The sequence below is a fragment of the Mesoplodon densirostris genome, chromosome 20 (assembly GCF_025265405.1).
Source record: "Mesoplodon densirostris isolate mMesDen1 chromosome 20, mMesDen1 primary haplotype, whole genome shotgun sequence".
NCBI classification, from domain to species: Eukaryota; Metazoa; Chordata; class Mammalia; order Artiodactyla; family Ziphiidae; genus Mesoplodon; species Mesoplodon densirostris.
In genome coordinates, this window is record NC_082680.1 from 33790965 (window position 1) to 33814135 (window position 23171).

Genomic DNA, 23171 nt, shown 5'->3' on the forward strand with positions numbered 1-23171 from the left:
TGTTGCCTTAAACCCACCTCCCCTTCCTCCTTCTCTCTTTTTTAATCCCCTCATCTGCCTTTCTTGAAACTATTCTCACGCTTGCTTTTTGGCTGCTCAGTTTCCCTTGGCATCTGGCTTATAGGTTGTAAGCTCATCTATTGTTTTATTGTGTACTTTGTTCGCAGTAGCAGGAGGAACCTCACGGTAAGAAAACTATAGACGGTCTTAGTGTCTTTGTCTCTGAGCCTCTCCTAGAAGAAAAGGATTTTTATGGAAATGATTTTTTGTGATTTGCAAAGATCTTTCTCAGTTCATTCCAAGTTTGCTTGATCTTTATTCTGACTCCTTCCACCTGGGCTGAGAACCCTTTTCCATGTTGCTGTGGGTCTTCTCAGACTTTGCTGGTTATTTCTGTTTTAATCTGTCCCTTTCTCCTTCCTCTGATACTTCTCTTGGTCCCTCCCTCGGCATTTATGACATTTAAAGGTAGTATCAGGGACATCTTTTTTTTTTTTTTTGCGGTACGCAGGCCTCTCACTGTTGTGGCCTCTCCCGTTGCGGAGCACAGGCTCCAGACACGCAGGCTCAGCGGCCATGGCTCACGGGCCCAGCCGCTCCGCGGCATGTGGGATCCTCCCGGACTGGGGCACGAACCCGTGTCCGCTGCATCGGCAGGCAGACTCCCAACCACTGCACCACCAGGGAAGCCCTCAGGGACATCTTTTACTTGAATTTTCTTCAGCAATTTTTAAAATCCTTTTCCTGCTTAGCGCCATTAAGATGTTTTGTGGATACTTCTGGATCTTTAAAAAACAGTGACTGTGGACTCTCTGAGACTGAAGTGGGGCTGCAGCGTGGGCTCAGCCGGCATGTGTGCCGTGGACCAGCTGAGCCCTGCTGTGCGGTGGGCTGGGCCTCCCCCTCAGGCTGAGATCCAGGAGGTGCTCGGTCTTCGTTGTGTTTCCCAGAAGGAAAACCAGCGTACCTTTCCCTGTACCGTCCTCCACCCCTGCCTCGCTCCACTAGCTGTCGTCAGGCAGCCCCTTCTCTGCTCAGACCCCAGTGTTGCCCCCAGGAAAGTTTTACGGTTCACATGTTTGAGAAACACGAATCTACATCATTCACCTTATTTCCATAGAAGTTTCTCTGTGGGACCTAATAAAAGTTGTTTTGCACTTCATTTGAGCCACCGATTATGTAGAAACCTCCATTCAAGAGAAGAAAGTGGTCAGTTGGCAATGGTCCCATTTGCTGTCCTGAAACGTGCAGCCAGGAGAGCAGGTCCCGATGGCTTGGTTGAGGGTCACTGTTCACTCTCACATCTCAGCTTGTCAGATAACGGTGTCCAGGAGTTGTGTGTCGCTTCAGCGTGGGGTGCAGGAGCGGGGAGAACCCACCAAAGCAAAAGAAGAACGTCATTTTCTTTTTTTTTTTTTTTTTTGTGGTATGCGGGCCTCTCACTGTTGTGGCCTCCCCCGTTGCGGAGCACAGGCTCCGGATGCGCTGGCTCCGGATGCGCAGGCCCAGCGGCCATGGCTCACGGGCCCAGCCGCTCCGCGGCATATGGGATCCTCCCAGACCGGGGCACGAACCCGTATCCCCTGCATCGGCAGGCGGACCCTCAACCACTGCGCCACCAGGGAGGCCCAGAACGTCATTTTCTAAAGCCTGATGATGACGGGCCCCCCCACTCTCTGTTCCCTCCTCCGTCCCTATGTGCCTGAACACATTTCTTCCTGGTGTCATCGATGACCAAAGGGAGAGATGGTAGCCTGACAGGGTGTTATGTGTTATTTCATTTGCATGGGACATAATTAAAGCCTAAACGGGGGCGTCCCTGGTGGCGCAGTGGTTGGGAGTCCGCCTGCCAATGCAGGGGATGCAGGTTCGTGCCCCGGTCCGGGAAGATCTCACATGCAGTGGAGCGGCTGGGCCCGTGAGCCATGGCCGCTGAGCCTGCGTGTCTGGAACCTGTGCTCCGCAGTGGGAGAGACCACAACAGTGAGAGGCCCTCGTACCGCAAAAAAAAAAAAAAAAAAAAAAAAAAAAAAGCCTGAACAGGGTTTCTTCTCCTACCTGACATACCTGAGTAGCAGATTGACTGAGAGAAGGATCGGGACGGGATGTCCTTGTATCCGCGCCTTCTCAGCCGGGAGAGCCCTTGCCCTGGTCCTCTCCACCTGCGTGGCGTCTACTCACCTGTCCAGGCTCGGCCTGGATGCTGCCTTGACCGTGGTACCCGTCCCCATCACCCATCAGACATGAGTCACGTCTCCGCCGCACTCCCCTGGCTCATTAGACCTGTTACTGCCGTTATTTTGTCCCGCCTTGTCCTGTGCTCTTCAGGTGCCCATTCCTTCCTGTCCAGTCCCTGATGCAGGAAGGGTGACCAGTTGTCCCAGTTTGCTTTGAGGTGTTTCCTGGGATGTGGACTTCCAGTGCTAAACCCTGGAGAATCCCAGGCAAACCTGGATGGTCCCCCTACAGGGCCATACACGATGATTCTTTTAAAATCTTATTCCAGTGAGAATTACACATCACACAACAAAGGGACTCAGTAATGTTTGTCATTGAAACCGTGTTTCCACAGGCTACTCAGCCTAGGGTATAAGCACAGGAACCCTAACTATGAGAAACATGGTTTTCCTGCTCTCTCTCACCTTCTGTGGCAAGATGTTCAGCCTCCTGTGCCCTCTGGTCTTTGTCCGACTTCCCAGGAAGGTCTCACACAAGGTCAGATACACTTCAGCCTCCGCTAACTGCCAGGTCAGCTGCGTGGTGCAAACTCAATGCTTCTCACAAGAGCAGCATTGTTAGTCCTTATGGATGCCGAAGGACCATGGTGCTGCCATGCTGACTGCCAGCAGCATCTGTCCTCCACTTGGCCATACCCACTACCCAGCTTTGTGCTGGGGTCCTGAGTGGTAGGACCAGAGCCGTGAGGCGTCCTGGGTGCATCCCTCACCCTCGCCAAGGAAACCTGAGGTACCAATACAGGGCTGGTCCTGAGGGAAACTGGGCTGCATGCCTAGGTGTGCAGGACATTGGAACCCCTTTTCTTACCTGTACAGGTAGGGTGTGAATGACAGTCAAGGGTCTCTTTCCACAGTGCGGTTGTACAGATTAGTAGCAGAACTCAGAGACCGTGACATGCTCTCTGCCTCTTGGGAAATAAAAATATAGGTGTTTAAGTGGCTGCGATCCATGTTTTCTGGCTGAAAAGATATCTTATTTAGTCTCTATACTCTGTGTTACAATATCCTGGGTGAGAAGGAACTGTTGTTTCCCCTCTAAAATCCTAAAAAGATAAGGTCTTGGTGACATAGAAACAGAATTTTTAGGCTTCCAGCTTAAGGTGGAAGAAAGTCCAACGCGGAGTTAAAGCAGTGGAGCCGGGTGAACCGAAGAGCTTCCCAGAGGGTTCTTAGGAATTTGGGTTCCCTGAGGTTCGTCCCAAACACCGCCACCCTGCTGTTACAGAGACGGGCTAGCAGGGCACCTGGGTTGGCTCCAAGGACGTAAGCAGTGTGGGCCCGGGTACAGATAATGACACCAGAACACGTACCTCTGTGCCCACATGCACAACTCTTTCTTACACATCTTTCTGGGGATGGAGTCCAGTGAGCACTGTTTTGAAAAATATGAAAGTTACAAGATCATCAGACATTTGGTGATGGTGTTTCTCTCCGGCAGTGTGTGTTGGCTGCAGTGTAGATAGCTTTAATCATGCAATGTCCAATCAGATGGAGTACTACTCAAGGGTAGAAACGGCCTACGCCTTTTTTAAGATTTATTGTTTGGTGAAGGAAGGAAGGAAGGAAGGAATAAATGGAAAGGGCCCTGGAGGTGCCCTCAGAACAAACTCTGCTTTGCCTTTTCGGGAAGCCTGAGCTGGTGAATGAAAAGTAAAGGTCCAGTGTGTCTCTGTTTTATTCCTTGAAAACAGGAAGTCCTTTGATGGATTTTAAAATGCCCACAAAGATGTTACTAGAAAAACCAAGAACGCTTTTTATTCAGGCTCAGCGGGTGACCCTCTGCTGACTCTGGGATGGATTTGTCCAACTGCCCACACTTTTAAAGCATAGTTTTTCGGACGCTTGGTGCTGTGTGGGGGCTTTTATTCTTCCCTGGCAAAGGAAGTACAGCGTCCTCTGGCAGGTTTGCAGAAGGGATCTTTTATGTACAGGGAATTTTGTGCTCGGTGGGTGGTAGCTCTGTCTGCAGGGCTGAGGCTGGGGAAGCACTCGGTTCTGAAGCAGGAATGGAACCTGGCCCCATTCCTGGTCCCTTGTCTGCTGCTCGGAGCCCCGCCCTCCATGTGCTTTTAGAATCAGCTCTTCCCCTCCTTCCTCTGGAAAGAGAGAGAATTCTCTGAGCCGAGCCTCTGACCAGGTGAGCCCTGGTGCCTCTGCCCAGGGTCAGTAGAATCTTCCCCAGGACTTCTTCCCTCTGGATTCTCTCCTCCTCCTCTCTGCCGTCCTAAACCCGGCCCATCCTTCAGGGTTCCAGCCATCCAGCCCACAGGCTTGGCCGCACTTTCTGAATTCTGTGAACTTTTATCAATGCCACGATGTGTCCGATGATTTCATTTGAGCTATTTATTTCTCAAGTAAGGTTTTTGAGTGCAGGAACCGTATCTTCTCTGATCTTCCCAGCAACCCCAGGTAGGCAGTCCCTCCTTCTTGATGTCACGATAAAAATCACTGCATAAATTGGCCTCTGCAGTTAGAGCTCGGAGACTCTGAAAGACTCTGACGTGGATTGTTGTCAGGGCTTCAGGGAAGTTGCAACACAGCGATAAAAGGAATGAAACGGGAGGGCAGGCGAAGTATCAGCGTATCACAGATACCATCCTGCCAGTAGAATCCATTCATTTGCTTTCAGAAATCTGCTAAAATGACACACACACGTACATATCTGTACACACATGTTTTACACATCAACATATTTTTATACACACATATTTACATATACATCCATATACACACATCAACACACATTACGCACGTGATACACACATGTATATGAAGTAAACCCTCAGCAGAGGACAGGGCCCAGGCAAATAACAGATATGCTTTGGTGGGGAAGGCAGGTATAGGCCTGGCCCCACCCAGAAGGGCTGCTGGGAGCCTGTCGTGTGTGTGCTGGGTGCCTGGGACCGTCAGCCACAGGGAGGAGCAGTGAAGGAATCTGCCTGGGGAGGGTGAGGTACAGCAGCTATGCTTTTGGACTCTCGCCCCTCCACACAGCCATGACACTGGGTGTCCCCAGGGTTTCTAGGGTCCTAAACAAATAAATGTCTTTTTACCTTTGCTCATTCAGCCTCTAAGACTATTTGTGTTGCACACACAAGAAAAGGCAAGGACGAGGCCTCCAGTCTCACCCTCACTGGACTTCAGTGTTCTCATCTGTACATTGGGTTTTGTGTCTTCTGTACTTCGTAGATTTCTTGTGGCAGAGAAGGGTACGGACCCAGGGCTGTTCTAGACACTGGATCCAGGCCCTAATGGGCTGGACGTGAGGCAGGTTGAGCCTGTGGCCTCTTTTTTTTTTTTTTTTTTTGGAAGATGTTGGGGGTAGGAATTTATGAATTAATTTATTTATTTTGGCTGTGTTGGGTCTTCGTTTCTGTGCGAGGGCTTTCTCTAGTTGTGGCAAGTGGGGGCCACTCTTCATCGCGCTACGCGGGCCTCTCACTATCGCGGGCTCTCTTGTTGCGGAGCACAGGCTCCAGAGGCGCAGGCTCAACAGTTGTGGCTCACGGGCCTAGTTGCTCCACGGCATGTGGGATCCTCCCAGACCAGGGCTCGAGCCCGTGTCCCCTGCATTAGCAGGCAGATTCTCAACCACTGCGCCACCAGGGACGCCCGAGCCTGTGGCCTCTTGCATCTGAGTTTTCATGGACCAGATCTGCATGTTTAAATTTCATGTTTTCCTGGTAAGAGAAGTAGGAATACAGGTGGTGGCAGGAGCCAGCCAGCACGTCCTGTCCCCTCTCTGCTCTCCTGGCAGCCCAGTTCCCTCCCAGGACCCTTCTGCACTTTACAGAATAGGTATTTGTTTCGGCTTTGCCTGTTGCTGTGAACACAGGACCAGACATCCATGTTTTGTCTTCTAGGGAGATGTGCATCCAGCAGGATGGGAGAGTTCATCTCACTGTCGTTTACTTTGGAAAAGAAGAAATGAATGAGGTCAAAGGAATACTTGAAAACACTTCCAAGTAAGTCTGATGTGGAGCCATGGTGGGGAGTCTGGAACCTGAACGCGGGAGGAGATACCTGAGCTCATGCAAACCATTTTATGTCCTTTTCACTGTGGGCGACCCAACCCGGGAGAGGGACGGCCTGGCCTTTTGCGTGTGGTGGTGTCGGGGGTGGGAGTTCTGTGCCCTCCTTCCTGGGGACCACCTGCCTCACACCCGCCCTCATTGTGAGGGGTGTCAGCTCGGACAGTGGAGACAACTGCCCGGAGCACCCAGGGTGGGGGGCAGGGCTCCTCCAGCCCCCGTCTGACACAGCAGGTTTGGGGACCGCACGTGGCAGGCGTGGACTTGGGGAGCACAGCCATGCAGGGAGCTCCTTCTCAGTCCCCGCTCGTCCAGGTTCGCTCTCATCCACTGAGCAAATGGCCTCAGCCTTCTGACTGTCACTCCTTCTGCATTTTGAGAGATCAGGGGCCAGTGATGCTGGGGAGGGACCCTAGATTAACAGAAGCGGTTTAACCAACACTTTGGGACCGAGAGCTCTGGATTTTTACCTCGTTCATCAGTTACGTGGAGGATTAAATGTATTCAAAAGCAGAAGAGAGGGGTTTTTCTTACCAGAAGAAACGAACAAGCATGTATTTAATGAGCACATGTCTGTAGCATTTTCTACTGGTGAGGAAGCTGGCGGCACTGCCCACTCCCTCTGGTTCGCAAGCTGCAGGTGAACGACGAGGTGGGTGGTTTCTCCATAGGTGCGGCTTGGAGGGTGGTCAGAGGTACTGGGGGCAGAAGTCGTCTGCGTGGGTCCGTATGGTCTGAATATAAACAAGTCCCTCTGTTTTGAGTCTTTGGTAAATGGTAATAGGATGATAGTCAAAGGATAAGATGCCGAGACTGAGTGCACTTTTTGTATTTATTTGCAGGCTTTGTTACCCATTTTGTGTCACGAGCACAAGATCAGAATGCTAATTATTATTCAAACATCTGAAGCAGTGCACTGGTCAAATTTTGTCCACACTTATTTTGTAAATAAAGTTTTATTGGCTAGCAGGCGTGCTCGTCTGTTTCTGTATTAGTTATGGCTGCTTTTGGGCTACAGCTGCAGGGCTGAATAGTTGTGACAGATACAGTGTGACTCGCAAAGCTGAACTCTTTACTATCTGGTCCTTTACAGAAAAAGTTTGCTGACCTCTGTCCTAAAGCAATAAGGAGTTAAAAGAGTTTAAAACTAGTACCGGCTTAGGGGCTTCCCTGGTGGCGCAAGTGGTTGAGAGTCCGCCTGCCGATGCAGGGGACACGGGTTCGTGCCCCGGTCTGGGAAGATCCCACATGCCGTGGAGCGGCTGGGCCCGTGAGCCATGGCCGCTGAGCCTGCGCGTCCGGAGCCTGTGCTCCGCAAGGGAGAGACCACAACAGTGAGAGGCCCGCGTACCGCAAAAAGAAAAAAAAAAACTAGTACCAGCTTAAAGCTATGGCACCTGTTGAAGGGAGATCAAAGGGAATGAAATAATTCAATATCCTAAATGTAAGTGAAATAGAAATCTCTCGACTCCAGTGCATTGCAATATCCTTTTCATCTCTGCTTAGGATTGAGGAGCGTGAGTTATTATTCATGTCCTCTGCCGAGTGGATAGGTTTTAACATCTCTGCAAGTAGCCACCCCCTGGGTGTGGACCTTTTTCAAGCTTCCCAGATGATTCTGACATGCAGCCAGGATTGAGAACGATTGTTTGGGAAAGTGGCGGCCGCCCCAGGGGCTGCCCGAGGAAGGCCTTAGTTGCAGCCAGCTGCCTCCTTTCGAGGTATTCTGAAGTAGAGATCCAGGTGATTCGAAAGCCCAGCCAGGACTGAGACATCAGTCCTGTCGGCTCTGGCACCTTCCGAGGACATCAGAAGATGATCAGATGTCTGATAGATACGTGTAACCGACTTCACACGAGTCTGATGGACGAGTGGAAGGCCAGTTGAGACAATGTTACGGAAAATACCCTTTCTAGTGACCGGAGTGCCCAGGATTCTATCAAGGCATTCTCCGCCGTATCACATGACCTGGCAAGCTGAATTCGCAATCAGAAGGTTGTGTGGTGAGCAAAGAATGAATCTGAACGAGAAAAGTAAAATCATTTGAGGGGTAGGGATGGCTTGGGAAATTTCCAGAGATGAAGCTACCCATGATGGGGACTTCGTTCTGGAGCCTGAGTCAGTCTTTAAAGCAGTGCTGCAGTCACTGATGTCGTGGGGTGTGTCCTGCCCTTTCCAGGGCGTTGCTCTAGGAATGCCCTGCCCTCTGCCACCAGCCTGAGCTGATTTCCCGCGGCTGCCTGCAGCCCCGCCGTCCAGATGAAGTTCCTCATCACCCACTGTCCCAGCCTGGTACCCAAGCGGGCTCTTGCTTCTAACTTTGTGTTGATGACTTACTGCCCCGCAGCCAGATGGGGGCGCAGTTTACCCTTTGTCTTCACGCCCATTATTCTCTCAGGTTTGGCCTTCCCTCCATCCTCCTTCCTGTTTCCTCAGACCCCCTACCTGTGCATCCCCGCCCAGGTCCCCACTCCGGAGCTCATCCTGACCTGTCCTTTCCTCTCTGAATTGGAACCAACACCCCTTCAGCATCTCTCATCTGTGGCACTTGGCATGTGATTTGCCTGTTGACGTTTCTTTCTGCTGTCCTCACTAGATTATAAGCTGCTTAGTAGTACTGTGTCGCATGCTTCTGAAACTCCAGCTCTTGGCACTGGGCCTCACCCAGGTTTAAAATGTTCAGTGTTTACCAAATGTAAAATAGATAGCTAGTGGGAAGCAGCCGCATAGCACAGGGAGATCAGCTCGGTGCTTTGTGACCACCTAGAGGGGTGGGATAGGGAGGGTGGGAGGGAGGGAGACACAAGAGGGAAGAGATATGGGAACATATGTATATGTAGAGCTGATTCACTTTGTTACAAAGCAGAAACTAACACACCATTGTAAAGCAATTATACTCCAATAAAGATGTTAAAAAATAAATAAACAAATAAATAAAATAGTCACTGTTCGTTCATCAGGAGAAGGACAATGCCAGGTGTGTAGTAGATTTGTACACATTGTAATATATATAAAACGCATATATGAAGCTTTATTTAAATACCATTTTTATCATTCTCTTAAGATGCTAAAGCTTTTATTCAAATGCATCTTATCTTTGAATAATATAATAGCCATTGTGATTAACATGAGTTATGTCATTTAATATTCACAGCAACCTTATGAGATAGAAGCTGTTATTAACCCCACTTCTTAGATGAAGAAACAGAGGCTTAGAGAGGTTGTTACTCAGCCTGCCACCCCTATCCAGGGCGACAGCCAGATCTGAACCTCGTCTGTAACTCCTGGACTCCCAGTCTTAACGTCGCGCCAAATTCTCACTCCAAAAACCAATCATTGTTCATTGAGAACAATATGATCTGAAACCAGTTTAAATGAAATTTATTTCATTTGGCTCTCAGCATTGTGATCAAACTGTTCTAAATCTAGCTAATGTATGTATTTTAAGAATATCTTGAAAAACCCCAGTTTAGTGACTAGCGTGCAGTGTCTGTCTCTCGGTTTACGCTTACTCTGTCGAGCTTTACGTCTCAAGTTGATTGCTGTAGAGCAGTGTTTTGCAAACGACAGTTTGTGATTCATTAGAGGGTTGTGAAATTGATTTAGTGGGTTACGTGCAATGTTTTTAAAAAATCAAAATAGAATAGAAGATTATCAGAATACATCACAAGTATTAAAGATAAATATTGTTTCATGAAACTTTAATTTCAGAGTGTGTGTGTGTGTGTGTGCACGTGTGTGCATGCGCTGTGTCATGATTTATAATATATTCTTTTGAAAGGGTAAGGGTTGTGATCAAAATATTTAGAAGCCACTGACGTAGATAACAGTACAAATCAGTTCTCAATATCTGATTTTTATTCCACAAAGTTTTTCATACTAAGCTTCAGTTAATCTCAGATTACAGCCTAGCTCAGTGGTTCTCAAATATAAATGTACTTTGAATAACCTGGGGTGCTTTTTAAAATACAGATTCCTGAGATCCAACCCCAGAAATTCTGAGTTATTAGGCCTGAGATGAAGCCTGGGAACCAACACTGAGAATGAGCTCAACCTGTGATGCTGATGTGGGTTTTTGAGGAATTCTGACCTAGGTAGACACTTTCTTGGAGCTATGTATTAGGAAATTTTAAAAAATTCATACTGGTGGGTGGATTTGCATGAGTTATAATTTACTGTGTGGTATCTTCATCTTTGTCCATTCGTGAGGACACAAGTGCATCTTTCAGTAGAATCACCTCTGACATTGAAGAACTAGAACTGAGATACTGCCCTGTCCTGCAAGTATGTGCCTGAGAGAGGGTTTTGTGTGTGTGTGTTGTCAGGAAAATGCCCTGATGCCATGGTGTTGTCCACATTTCATGCCTCTTTTAAGGGATTTGCTTGACGGGTACCCTCAGGAACATTTTATCAGGACATCCCAAAAGAAAATTGGGGGGAAAGTTGTCTGAAATTGGAGAATTGTTGCTTTAATATTTTTTCATAAACAAGGATGTTTTAGATAAGAATCTCATCTGCTAAAATGAAAAAAAGCTACACAGTGAATTCCTTCCTAGAAGATAAAGAGGCTTGGACCCTGGGAAGCACCTCACAGGTGAAGGCAGCACCTAGGCCTGTGGCCATCTCACTGGGCATCTGCCAGAGAAGGGGCTAAGCATGACTCTGCTTGGTGACCAGCTCTTTGTGGAGATGTGCCTGTATTTTTAGGTATTCCAAGTTGTTCTTTGAGGGGTTCAAACATGGCATATAGATTATAGTATTGTGACGGTGTTAAATTTCTTGAGTGTCATTATTACATTGTTATAATGTTATAAAGGAGAGTGTTCTGGTTCTTGGGGAGTACTTATCTTTGAAAGTGAAGTTTCCATGAAGTCTGTAACCTCAAATGGTTCAGAGGAAGGAAGGAAGGGAGGGAGGGAGGGGGGAAATATGGCAAAACTTTAACACTTGGTGAATCTGGGTGATGGTATATGGGTACTTTACTATGCTTACAACACTTCTAAAGGTTTAAATGTTTTCCAAGTAAAACATTGGGGGAAAATATATTATGGAAAAAATTAAATGATATTAAGTTCATACAATGGAATATAATGCAACAGTTAAAAAAAGGTGATCTCAGTGTAAATGGTGGAATAAAGAGCTTGCAAAATTCTCCTCCATAAAAGCAGTGAGAAAATTACTAAAAATTCTCAGAATCAACTTTTTTAAGAACTATGGAAATTAAAGTTTGCAACTTTATAATAACTGGGAAGTGTTTAGCCAAATGACTAAATTTTGGTGTGAACAGGGAGCTTTGTGAACTTTAACTTGCCCCATTTCACCCCCGCCCCCAGCTCTTCAGCAGCCCATAAGAATCACAGTCGGTCAGACCCTGCTCACAAGGTTGTCTTCATTTGACCTGACTCAGAGGCCTCCCAGTGGAACTTTTTATCCAGGGGTATTTGACAAAAAACAATTATAGGAAGTCTTTAACTTTGTGGCTGCCTGAGGTGTAGATAAGAATTGGGGCAAACAGTAGACTAACCAAAAAGCTCAGAAGGTGAATCTGAGGAGTGAAATCTCCAAAGGAGTTTTGAAAGCTCCAGCACATTCCTGGGGATCCAGAGGCTGTGCTCATACTTAGGAAAGACCTGAGCAGGCCCTTACTTTTTACCTCTGACTGATCTTGAGGCTCTGTGCAAGAAGGAAGTAAAGGCTCAGATAAGTTGTTACCTGCTTGGTTGTGTGTTGATGACATGCCCCACCATGCTCACAGAGTCCCCACCATGCACACAGAGTCCCCTGGCAAAGACTGGGAGACTGATTGGTTCCAGACATTTAAGGAAATCCCTGCTTAATCATTAGCTTACCACTAAGTGTTCACACACAAGAGTACACTTTACAGAATTAGTTCAGGAAAGTCACTAAACAAACAAACAACAAACAGCAACAATAGCAAAACCCTGAGGGGGGTGGAGATTCTGATTTCCAGGGCTGCCACATTACATTATTTAAAATGTTTAGCTTTAAACAAAAAATTACGAGGCATGCAAAGAAACAAGAAAATATGGCTCATGCACAGAGAACAAAATCAATCATTAGAAGTTGTTCCTGAGGAAGCACAGGTGTTGTACTAGACAAAGACATTAAGTCAACTGTATTAAATATGTTCAAAGAATTAAAAGAGACCATGTTTAAAAAACTAAAGAAAAGTATGAGAACCATGTCTCACCAAGTACAGAGAGATCAGTTATAAAAAGAACCAAATAGAAAGTCTGGAGTTGAAAAGTACAATATTTAACATAAAAAAAATTCACTGTGGGGCCTCAACATCAGGTTTGGACAGGCAGAAGAAAGAATCAGTGAACTTTAAAATAGGTCAATTGATATATGATATAGTTTGAGAAACAAAAATAAAAAAGAATGAAGTAATAGAAAACCTCAGAGACCTGCAGGATACCATCAAGCATGCCAACATAGACACAATGGGAGTCCCAGGATAGGAGAGAGAGAAAGAGGCAGGAAAAAATATCTGAAGAAATAATGGCCCCAGACTCCCTGTATTTGATGAAAACATTGATCTACACATCTAAGAAGCTCAAAAACTCCAAACAGGAAAACTCAAAAGAAATGCACATTAGACATATCACAGTCAAATGGTTGAAAAACAAAGAGAAAGAATCTGTGTTACTGAGTCCAAGCTCGTACTGCTCACTGCACAACAGGCCAATAAATTGAGAGACAAATTGTTGGGGCAAGGAAGGAATAATGACTTTATTTGGAAAGCCAGCAGACCTAGAAGATGGTGGGCTAGAGTCCTAAAGAACCATCTTTCCTGAATTAGAATTCAGGTTCCTTTTGTACTAAAAGGGGAGGGGGTGTGGTTAGTTGTTGCAAACTTCTTTTTTTTTTTTTTTTTTTTTTTTTTCCTTTTTGCGGTATGCGGGCCTCTCACTGTTGTGGCCTCCCCCGTCGCGGAGCACAGGCTCCGGACGCGCAGGCTCCGGACGCGCAGGCTCAGCGGCCATGGCTCACGGGCCCAGCCGCTCCGCGGCATATGGGATCCTCCCAGACCGGGGCACGAACCCGTATCCCCTGCATCGGCAGGCGGACTCTCAACCACTTGCGCCACCAGGGAGGCCCTGTTGCAAACTTCTTTGTGCTGGAATCCTTTGTTCTTGCAGCTGTCCACATAGGTCAGGTAGGTCAGGTAACGATGTTTCTGTAAACCTCCAACAAGACAAATGTTGTTCTCTGTTCTACAACTTTTTACCTCTATATGAATGGAAAAGAGTTATACCTTTAAAGGTCAGAGCCTTGAGAATGGTGTCCCCTGTATATTTCAGGCTATAGGCAACATATTTAACTTCTAGCGAAAGCAGTAGACTACAAAGGTTAAAGTAAAAGAAACAGATCCAATATGGAGTCAGATTTGTTCTTCCCTATTACATAAGCAGCAAGAGTAAAGCAACTCATCAGGTCCATGGGATCCTTAATAAGATGGATAGTGGGGTGGCATATTCAAAGTGCTGAAAGTAAAGTACTGTCAACCAAGAATTCAATATTCAGCAAAACCATCCATCAAAATTGAAAGAGAAATTAAGACATCCCCAGTTAAGAACTGAAAGACTTTATCACTAATAAACCTGCCCCACAAGAAATAATGAAAGGAGTCCTTGAGGCTGACATGAAAGGGCACTAGACACAAACTCAAATCCATGTGAAGAAATACAGAGGGCCAGTAAAAGTTACTACATAGGGAAATATGAGACACAGTATAAATGTATATTTTGCTTATGCTTTTTTCCTATCTGATGTAAAAGTAAAAAGATAACTGCATAAAGCAGTAACTATAAATCTGTATTGATAGACACACAACTGATTTTTTATATGTTATTTTGTTTCCTGCAACTTTACTGAATTCATTTATTAGTTAAAATGGTTTTTCGGTGAAGTCATTAGGGTTTTCTATAGAGAGTATCATGCCATCTGCAAATAGTGACAGTTTTACGTCTTCCTTTCCAATCTGGATGCATTTTATTTCCTTTTGTTGCTTAATTGATCTGGCTAGGACTTCCAATACTGTAGTGTATAAAAGTGGCGAGAGTGGACATCCTTGTCTTGTTCCTGATCTTAGAGGAAAAGCTTTTAAATTTTTACTGTTGAGTATGATGATGTTAGCTGTGGACTTATAATAGATGGCCTTTATTATGCTTAGGTACATTCCTTCTATTCCTAATTTGTTGAGAGTTTCTATAATAAGAGGATGTTTGAATTTTGTTTGAATTTTTTCTGCATCTATTGAAATAATAATATGAGTTTTATTCTTCATTCTGTTAATGTGATGTATAACATTTTTAAATTTGCAGATGTTGAACCATCCTTGCATCCCAGGGATGGATCTCGCTTGATCATGGCTTATGATCATTTTAATGAACTCTTGAATTCAGTTTGCTAGTATTTTGTTGAAGATTTTGCATTAAGTTCAGGGATATTGGCCTGTAATTTTCTTTTCTTGTTGTGTTTTTGTTTGACTTTGGTATCAGGGTAATGCTGGCCTCATAAAATGAGTTTGGAAGTGTTCCTTCCTCTTCAATATTTTGGGAGAATTTGAGGATTGGAATTACTTCTTTAAATGTTTGGTAGAATTCATCTGTAAAGCCATCTAACCCTGGGCTTTTATTTGTTGGGAGGTTTTAATCTCCTTGTTCATTATTTGTCTGTTCAGCTTTTCTATTACTTCATGATTCAGTCTTGAGTGTTGTGTGTTTCTAGGAATTTATCCATTTTTACTAAGTTATCTAATTTGTCAGCATGTAATTGTTCATAGTTGTCTCTTACAATATTTGGGATTTCTGTGGTGTCAGTTGAAATGTCTCCTTTTTTGTTTATAACTTTATTAATTTGAGTCATCTCTCTTATTTTTCTAGATAATGAGCTACAGGTTTGTCAATTTTATTTATCTTTTCAAAAGAAACTTGCTAAAACAATTGTATAAGCAGGCTTGTATATAAGCTCAGAAACTAGAAAACTCTAAATTGTTTAAAATGCCTACTATGAACAACTGGCTGAGAATATGTTTAGCCTTAAATTATTAACCACATTCAGATCCCTTTAGTAAATAGAACTCAGAAGAAATGTCAGTATTCAGGGCTGTTAGATTTAAATTTTTAAGTTATACATCAAATATAGTATTTCTATGTAAATTTTTAAAGGTTTTTTCTTCTTTTTTATGAAGGGTTCTTGTGGGAAGTGTCACATTAAGAGAATTTCCTTGCAGGGGTGGGAAGAAATTTGTATTACGTTAGACAGCAAGATCTTTTATCATTTTTAAGCCAGCAGTTCTGGGAAATGCATGTCAATTAGAGAAATTAAATCTCCGGCTGAAACAGTGGCTGCCTCAGGTCATTTTAACCTCTGTCAGCATGACTACATATAACCTGGAGGAGACCCCATGTATCAGACTTATGATATAAAGGAAAGGAATTGAATGAGAGACTCAAGAGTTTCATCAGTTGATAATACAATTCAAGAAGAAAAAAGAAGAAATAATTATAAGTAATCCTGGGGCCGTTTGGAACTGCAGACTCTGACTCATAACAGGAAATTACCTAGTAGAGAGTGTAATGCCCACATTCTACCGTGAAAAAGCCCATTCCTCACGAGGCCATTACTCTAGACATGCCGCTAAATATTACATTTCTTTGTATGGCTAAATTAAATATTTCAAACCAAATTGCATTTTATTTTCTTCAGCTCTCTTTTTTTCTGTTACTTACATATTTGTCATCTTCTTAAAAGCTTGGTTTGTGCCTGTCCTTGGGAACGTATTGGTTGGAGCCTCTTTCTGATGGGGGAGGCGGGCTTAGGATGTGTGAGGGCCTCTCCGGTGCCCACCTGAGGGGATGAGGTGGCATCTTGGGGCAGCATCTCCCACAGTGACAGGTCTGAGACACACTCTGTGTTTTCCATTGACTCGTCTCTTGATCCACCCCGCATTTATTGAGCTGCACTGTGTCCCTGTGGGCACCACTTACTGCACAGCGCTGATAATCTCTGAAGATAGAGATAAGAAAATAAGGCAGTCCCTGTCCTCCAGGGTTTAGAGGACAGACCAGGTGGTCCAGTGCACAGGGCACGAGAATGCACTGGGCCCAGGAGAACAGAGGCGGGACTTGCCCAAACACCTGGGGGCCCAGAGAGGGCACCTTGGTCCACAGGAGGGTGAAAGGCAGTGACACTCGATGTGGGCCGTGAGGATTGGGTGGGATCTTCACGGGAGTCAGGGCAGGAGGTGGATTCCTGGAGGGACCCCTGAACTGACACAGGAGGCCCCAGTGCGTCCACACTCTTGGGGCCCGTCTTCCGGCTGGTCGCTGCGGAGGGGATGGGGATGAACAGAGAACTAAACGGGGCCCCTGCCCGTGTAGCTCTGCGGCCTGCATCTGGAGTTGTGGCCCTGTGGTCGTGTCATGCACATTCCCAAACCCACGACCCCAGGGGCCAGTCAGTGTTGCGTGTTGAAATGTGTCCTTGCTTCTGCACAGCCTCTCAGTATGCTGTCCACGTGCTGCTGGGCAGGACGCTCGGGCCCAGCGAGCAAGTCCCCCTGCGGGAATGTCCGGGGCCCAGTTATCCTGCAGAAGCTGGTGTCCCTGCATCCCGTGCGCCCTGTGCTCCGGAGCTGGTGCTGAAGAGTCTGAGATGGGAGGGGGCGTCCCACTCCCAGCCCAGATGCTTCGCGGTGTGTTCATCTCGCCATTCTGGAGAAGAGAGGAGGGAAGTTGTTCTGATTTGGTTTCTGGTGTCTCCAGCTCAGCCCTCTTTCTCAGCAGAGACCACGTGTCAATTATCAGAGGTCCTTCCTGACGGCAAGAGAGGAGAAGGAGGGGTCCTGGTTAATTATAGGGGGTGCTGGGCTGAGTGATCAGGAAGAGGGCAGCGCCGATATCCACCTGCAGACAGACGTGTAACTGAGCACGGTGACCTGGCCGCCCCACTGGGAACCACGGCTGGTGACAGAGTTACCCTGCGCCTCTCCAGTGCCCAGGACCGGCCGATGGGGCTTCCCAGGCCAGCAGGGACTCCGTCCCCACCTTGCCTCGGTGTGCAGTCTTGTCCAGGTCCCTCATGTCCCCTGCCGGCCAGCGTTGGTCAGGGTGGACGGGAAGCCAGGGTTCCGTGGGGCGTGGGAAGCAGAGACGGCCGGGGCCCGTGGGGCAGAGGGGCCGCTGCGTGGACAGCAAGTGGCAGGAGCTGTGTCCTGGGGCTTTGCGTCCGGCCTGTGGACGCACTGGAGAGTGGGTTTAAAGTGCACATTCAGGTTGGGTGGTGCCGTGGGTGTAACACGGCTTGTCTCATCCTCGTTGGGAGGTTGGACGGAGAGAGAGGAGGCAGATTGCATGTGCATCCGGCCGTGGGCCTGGCACCCATGCCCCGAGATCTCTTCCTCTACAGACCACACACTGAAGCGTGGAGGCCGATGTTCTAAGACTTTAAAATAAATTCTTCTACATCAAGGTCATCTCAAGCACTAGGACAGTGAGCTGTCCCAGCCCCCTTTCCCAGGGACAGTGACCAACAGGCAAGCTCCCTCCCCTCCCTCCCTTCCCCCACCCCTCCCCCGCCCCTTTCCCCCTCTTCCTCCCTCTCCCCTCCCCCGCCCCTTTCCCCCTCTTCCTCCCCCTCCCCCTCCCCCTCCTCCCCCTCCCCTCCCCTCCCCTCCCCCTCCTCCCCCCTCCCCTCCCCTCCCCTCCCCCTCTCCTCCCCTCCCCTCTCCCCCCTCCCCTCTCCCCCCTCCCCTCTCCCCCCCCTCTCCCCCCTCCCCTCCTCTTCCCCTCCCCTCCCCTCCCCTCCCCTCCCCCTCCCCCTCCCCTCCCCCCCCTCCCTCCCCTCCCTTTCTTCCACCTCTACCCACTGCAGCAGGGCAGAGAAGAGCTGTCCATCAGCAGAGTTCAGACCAGGGCTTGGGGAACTGGGGGACAGAACAAAGGAGACTAAGCTCTGTGTGGGGTTCGTGTGTCCCCCAGCCACCACCCTCCCTGGACCTGTAGCCCTCCGCTGCCTCCCTACCACTCACTCAGCCCCCTGGCTGGTCACGCCTTCGATGCTGTTAGTTCAGCTTCTAATGCTGCCTGTATTCTTATTTAAGTATTAAACATGACTCCACTTTGTGTAAATGTTTGATATTCTACACAGTAAACAGCAAATATACATTTGTGTGTAAATATTTGATCTGTCAACACAAATGGCCTGTAAGCTGTTTGGGACAAAACTCCTGCTTGTCTTTAACACAGTGAAGGAAGGACCTGCCTTCCCCTGCTCTTGGCGAAAGTTTCTTGCCATTGTTCAAATGTGAAACATTTTTCTATTTGCAATCTCTAACGAGAGACCCTGGGAAACCTCTGGGAGGAGCCACCTGAGTCATGAGTCAGATACACGTGAACAAGGATTTGGTGCTTGGGCATGTAAGCCCTCCCTGCCCTGGAAATTAGTCCCTGTGGTCTCCCAGAGTATGAACTGCGAGACACTTGAGAAAAGAGACCTGCTACAGCTGTGAGAGAAAGCCGGGCCACCGGGCGGTGGACAAGTTCTGTGAGGCTAGCTTCGATGACCAGGTGAAAACCCAGGCATCTCCCAAGGGTAGAACTTTCCTGAGAGCTGGTCAGGTAGGGCCGGGGGACGTGGGCTGTAGAAGCCTCCAGGGGATGCAGAGGCGCTGCAAGGGTCTCATGCCACCTGGACGTCTTCTTTGCAGACAAGGGGGCAGCGCTATCCCTACCAGGGAAGGCTGGGGCATAACCCCCAGGCGACACAGAAAATAGGAACTGGGGCCCGCCTACCCAGAGAGAAGAGTCAAAACGGAGTTCTGGAAGAGTCGAATCGGGTAGAGCAGGGCTGAGCTGAATCCTCCAACAGTAGAACCTTAGCCTGTAAAGGGCCTGAGGTCTGGACCATGAGGCTTTGCAGCAAGGAAACTGAGACCAGAGAAGTGAAGTCACCGCCCAAAATAATGAGAGGTAGTGCTGGATTGCAGTCATTCGTCTACGGACACATTTAGTCACCAGCATCCACTGGGTACCCAGTGCTGGGCAGCTCCAGGCCCTGGACCCGGGCTCCTGGCTTACGCGCCAGTGCTCCTCCAGGCACCAGGCCTTCTGCCTTAATCTGAAAAGCATGTTTGGCCTCGGACTCAGAGAAGCTTGGGCCCAGATTCCCAGGATAAAAAACCCAAGCTCGGGCTTCCCTGGTGGCACAGTGGTTGAGAGTCCGCCTGCCGATGCAGGGGACACGGGTTCGTGCCCCAGTCCGGGAAGATCCCACATGCCACGGAGCGGCTGGGCCCGTGAGCCATGGCCGCTGAGCCTGCGCGTCCGGAGCCTGTGCTCTGCAACGGGAGGGGCCACAGCAGGGAGAGGCCCGCGTACCGCAAAAAAAAACCAAAAAAAACCCCAAGCTCATTGCCAGGTCTGAAAGGAGGTGACAAGTCAAGGAAGGAGTAGCAGAACTAGTTCCACTGATTAAACTACCAGATACATTTGAAAAGTTTATGACTGTATTTGTGGTGACCTTTACCCGAGATAGTTACAGACTTTAAACAGTGGCGATGGGTTTTGAACCTCTTTTGAGGCATCAGGATTAGAGAGAATCGGGGGATGGGATAGGCTGGGTGGGGGGAGGGCTCTGAGCTGGGGGCGAGGAAGCCATCAGGACAGGAAGGGTGTGTCACGGGAGAGGGGCTGGCCAGATGCCAGGCCTGTCCAAGTGGAATTGGGAGTCCAGTAGGACCCAGAGTGGGTCTCTGGGAGAAGACAGTCCCTGTCCCACTAGGTACTAGATGAATTCCTGGAACTTTTGCTCAAGACGTGCCACATCTCAGAAGGTTCTGGGAGAGAGCAGCCAAGTGAAGAAACGCACCTGGACTCCATGACCTCAGGCCTGTGCTGCTAACAGACTGGCTGATGCTTACCTGGTGCGCGTTACACTCTTAGCGTCCCTTACCACGCTGATCAGAGCAGTTAAGGAAGGTGTCGTTATTTCTGTTTTGCAGATAAGGCAGCCGAGGCTCCGGGAGATTAATGGGCTTGCCTAGATCACAGCGTTAATCCACAGGGGAGCCAGGTCCCAAACGTCCTCCTCTTCTGAATCCAAGTGTCATTCCCTTACTGTGCTCGGCTGTTTTACCTTTGGGTGCGGAAGAGATCCAGGTGTAAGCGTGTCTGGGGATAGACATACACCTGGACCACGCTGCCGGGTTCCTGGAAGGAATCCCGATGAGAAGCTGCTCAGTGGGGCCATCGCAGTGTGGCTTTATGTCCTTGGCCAGTGGTTTCACTGGCTCCAGAGGCACTGGGATCGTCCCGGGTTCTGTCCCCTGGTCTCCACTGGCTCACGTTCTCCCCCTCACGAGGAGCACACGTTCGCCGTGACGGTAGTTTTCAATACGGGGAAACTGCTAGAAAAAGAAAAAATGAATTGGTGCTAAAACTTCTCGAAGTGTCCTTGGTGCCCGTAATCCCGGTGCCCTCGGGTCCCAGAAGACACGTGGTGAGATGTCGTGGGCCTCTCGGTTGTGTGTTTTCCAGGGGATTCCACCGGCAGCGAGCCCGGGCACCCGAGTGACTGTGTGTGGTCTCACCTTTCAGAGCCGCCAACTTCAGGAACTTCACCTTCATCCAGCTGAACGGGGAGTTCTCTCGGGGAAAGGGGCTGGACGTGGGCGCCCGCTCCTGGACGGGGCGCAACGTGCTGCTCTTCTTCTGCGACGTGGACATCTACTTCACCTCTGAGCTCCTCAACACCTGCAGGCTGAACACGCAGCCAGGTGGGGCTCCCCTCCCGAGCGTCCTCTCAGCTCGCCCCGACGACCCACTCCTGGATCTGCCTTATTTACCCCGCTGACAAAGAAGACAAGGATGCCGTCTGGTTTGATTCCTCCTTTGGTGTCGTGCTGTGGGCCCGTCAGCCACCATAGCTCTGGGACTCTTGGTCCCAAGTTCGTGTGTACAGCCCCTTTTCCATCCTCCCCTAGGAGGTCAGCTTTAGGGGATGACCCGGGAGCAGGTGTGGTGGGGAGGATTGGGCCTGGGAGACTCTGCTGAAACTGAAGGGAAGGCGTGGCTATGGGCGTCTACCGGGGCAGGAGGGGCTCCAGACAGAAAGAACCCACAGTATGAACATTGTTCTCATAGCTTTGGCTCAGCAGCAAGGCCGATACTCAGCTGATAACCGCTGGAATGGCCATGTCCGTCATTCAGATACTGAAATTCTTCTGTGAAAATTGGTAAAGAGCAGCTACCCGGGGCTCCCACACTCTTTTCCTGCTGCCCGAGGTCACCCTGGCTGACTGCCCCACGAGCCAGCAGTTAAAGGGTTAAGGTCTGGTAGGACGGGGGCACTGGGGCCCTCTTTCACACCCACGCCCACTAGTCGTGCCCAGTGCCAAGTCCACTGGCCGTCCGAGCTTGGAACGTTACCCCTGTGCCGGGAAGTCGGGAATCCGTGTGTGTCCATCTGGTCTACCTGCCGCAGTACTGCTAAGGTCTGTGTCAGAGTCCAGTGGAGGGAAAAGGGACAGTGGACACAGATCCCTAGGCTGTTTCTGACGGTCACATATACATGAACAAACCTAACAGCTTTATCTGTCGCTTACGCATATGTCTGTTTTCTGGTTTGCAGGGAAGAAGGTATTTTATCCGGTCCTTTTCAGTCAGTACAATCCTGGCATAATATACGGCCATCATGACTCGGTCCCTCCCTTAGAAAAGCAGCTGGTGAGTGCTCCCCCCGAGGGGCCTTGGTGGGGCTCTGTTTCATGTCTTTCGTCACCAGGGGCACCTGACCGTGAGTGGAGGTGAGTGGAAACCTGTGGATTGCTTCCCAGAGTAATTTGTAAGTGTGACAGGTGTTCTGGCTTTTGTTCCCAGAGCCTCGTTGATTAAAACTGCTTGCAGTATTTCAAAGTGGAAAATAAATAGGAACAGTACCTTACAGAAAGGTAATTTCATAGTTTTCTTCTACGGTTTTGGAAACCAGTATTATTGCATTATGGTTGCAGCGCATTTCCCCTTTATTATTACAATCCTATGAGGTGAGAAAGGTGAGATGTAGGTTCCCATCTGACAGGTGGAAAACGGAAGTCAGGAAGAGGTGGCTGACCGCCCCCCCCCCCCACCAGGCACACAGTGGGGCAGGGGCCAGATCCCTGCTCCCCGTCACCATTCCCACATTAGCATCAGAAGTGTCACCAGCAAGGTGGCTTTCACAGGAATATGGGAGGGACTTCTGTGCTAAGATCCCAGCCGCACAGGTGATGGGTGGGGGACCCACACAGCACACAGGCGCTCTGTTAGCTGAGATGTCTTCACTGGTCCATTCAGCAGACAGTGCAGGCAATAGGAGGACGGGGTGAAGCCAGCAGAAGGTCCCTGTGCCGCTGGACGGTGTGCCCCTCCGAGGCAAAATGTCCCACTTTTGTCATCACCAAGCTGGGCTGTGATCCGTAGAGACGCCAGCGGGGCTTACCTGAAGCTGTTGCCAGCTCAGGCTGAGCCTGGGGGGCGGCGGTAGGAATTGCCTCAAGCGGCTCTCTCTCCTGTTGAGGTAGCGAAGCCGTGTTTCTTTACCTCTCAGGGTGGAGAAAGGAAGCCGCTGTCTGACCATGAGGAGCTGATGGGACTCAGTCTCCCATGCTTCCCTGCAGTGGGAAAGTAAACTGATTTTCATTGAAAATGTGCTCTGTGGAATTCTTTGGGAAGGCTGATTCTGTGTTGAAGCTTCCAGAAGTAGGAAAACCTGTTCTCTCCCACCCCATCCTGGGTCCCCCTCCAGCTAACCTCTGGCAGCTGATGTAATGATCTTTTCCAGCCTGGGTTCCTCTAGGCTGCACCAGGTTCATTTCTCACCATGCCTTAGCGTGGTTTCA

General features: G+C 48.8%; 1 protein-coding gene across 9 annotated transcripts in view; it reads left to right on the forward strand.

Annotated features, from left to right (window-relative positions):
• CSGALNACT1 (chondroitin sulfate N-acetylgalactosaminyltransferase 1) overlaps positions 1-23171 on the forward strand; it is a 327407-nt gene that overhangs the window by 292584 nt on the left and 11652 nt on the right. For all 9 annotated transcript variants that reach the window (XM_060086122.1, XM_060086117.1, XM_060086116.1 and 6 more), the window contains 3 exons: positions 6101-6202; positions 20893-21071; positions 21926-22020. In XM_060086122.1, the coding sequence (XP_059942105.1) occupies positions 6101-6202; positions 20893-21071; positions 21926-22020 (376 nt within the window). The remainder of the gene's footprint in view (positions 1-6100; positions 6203-20892; positions 21072-21925; positions 22021-23171) is intronic.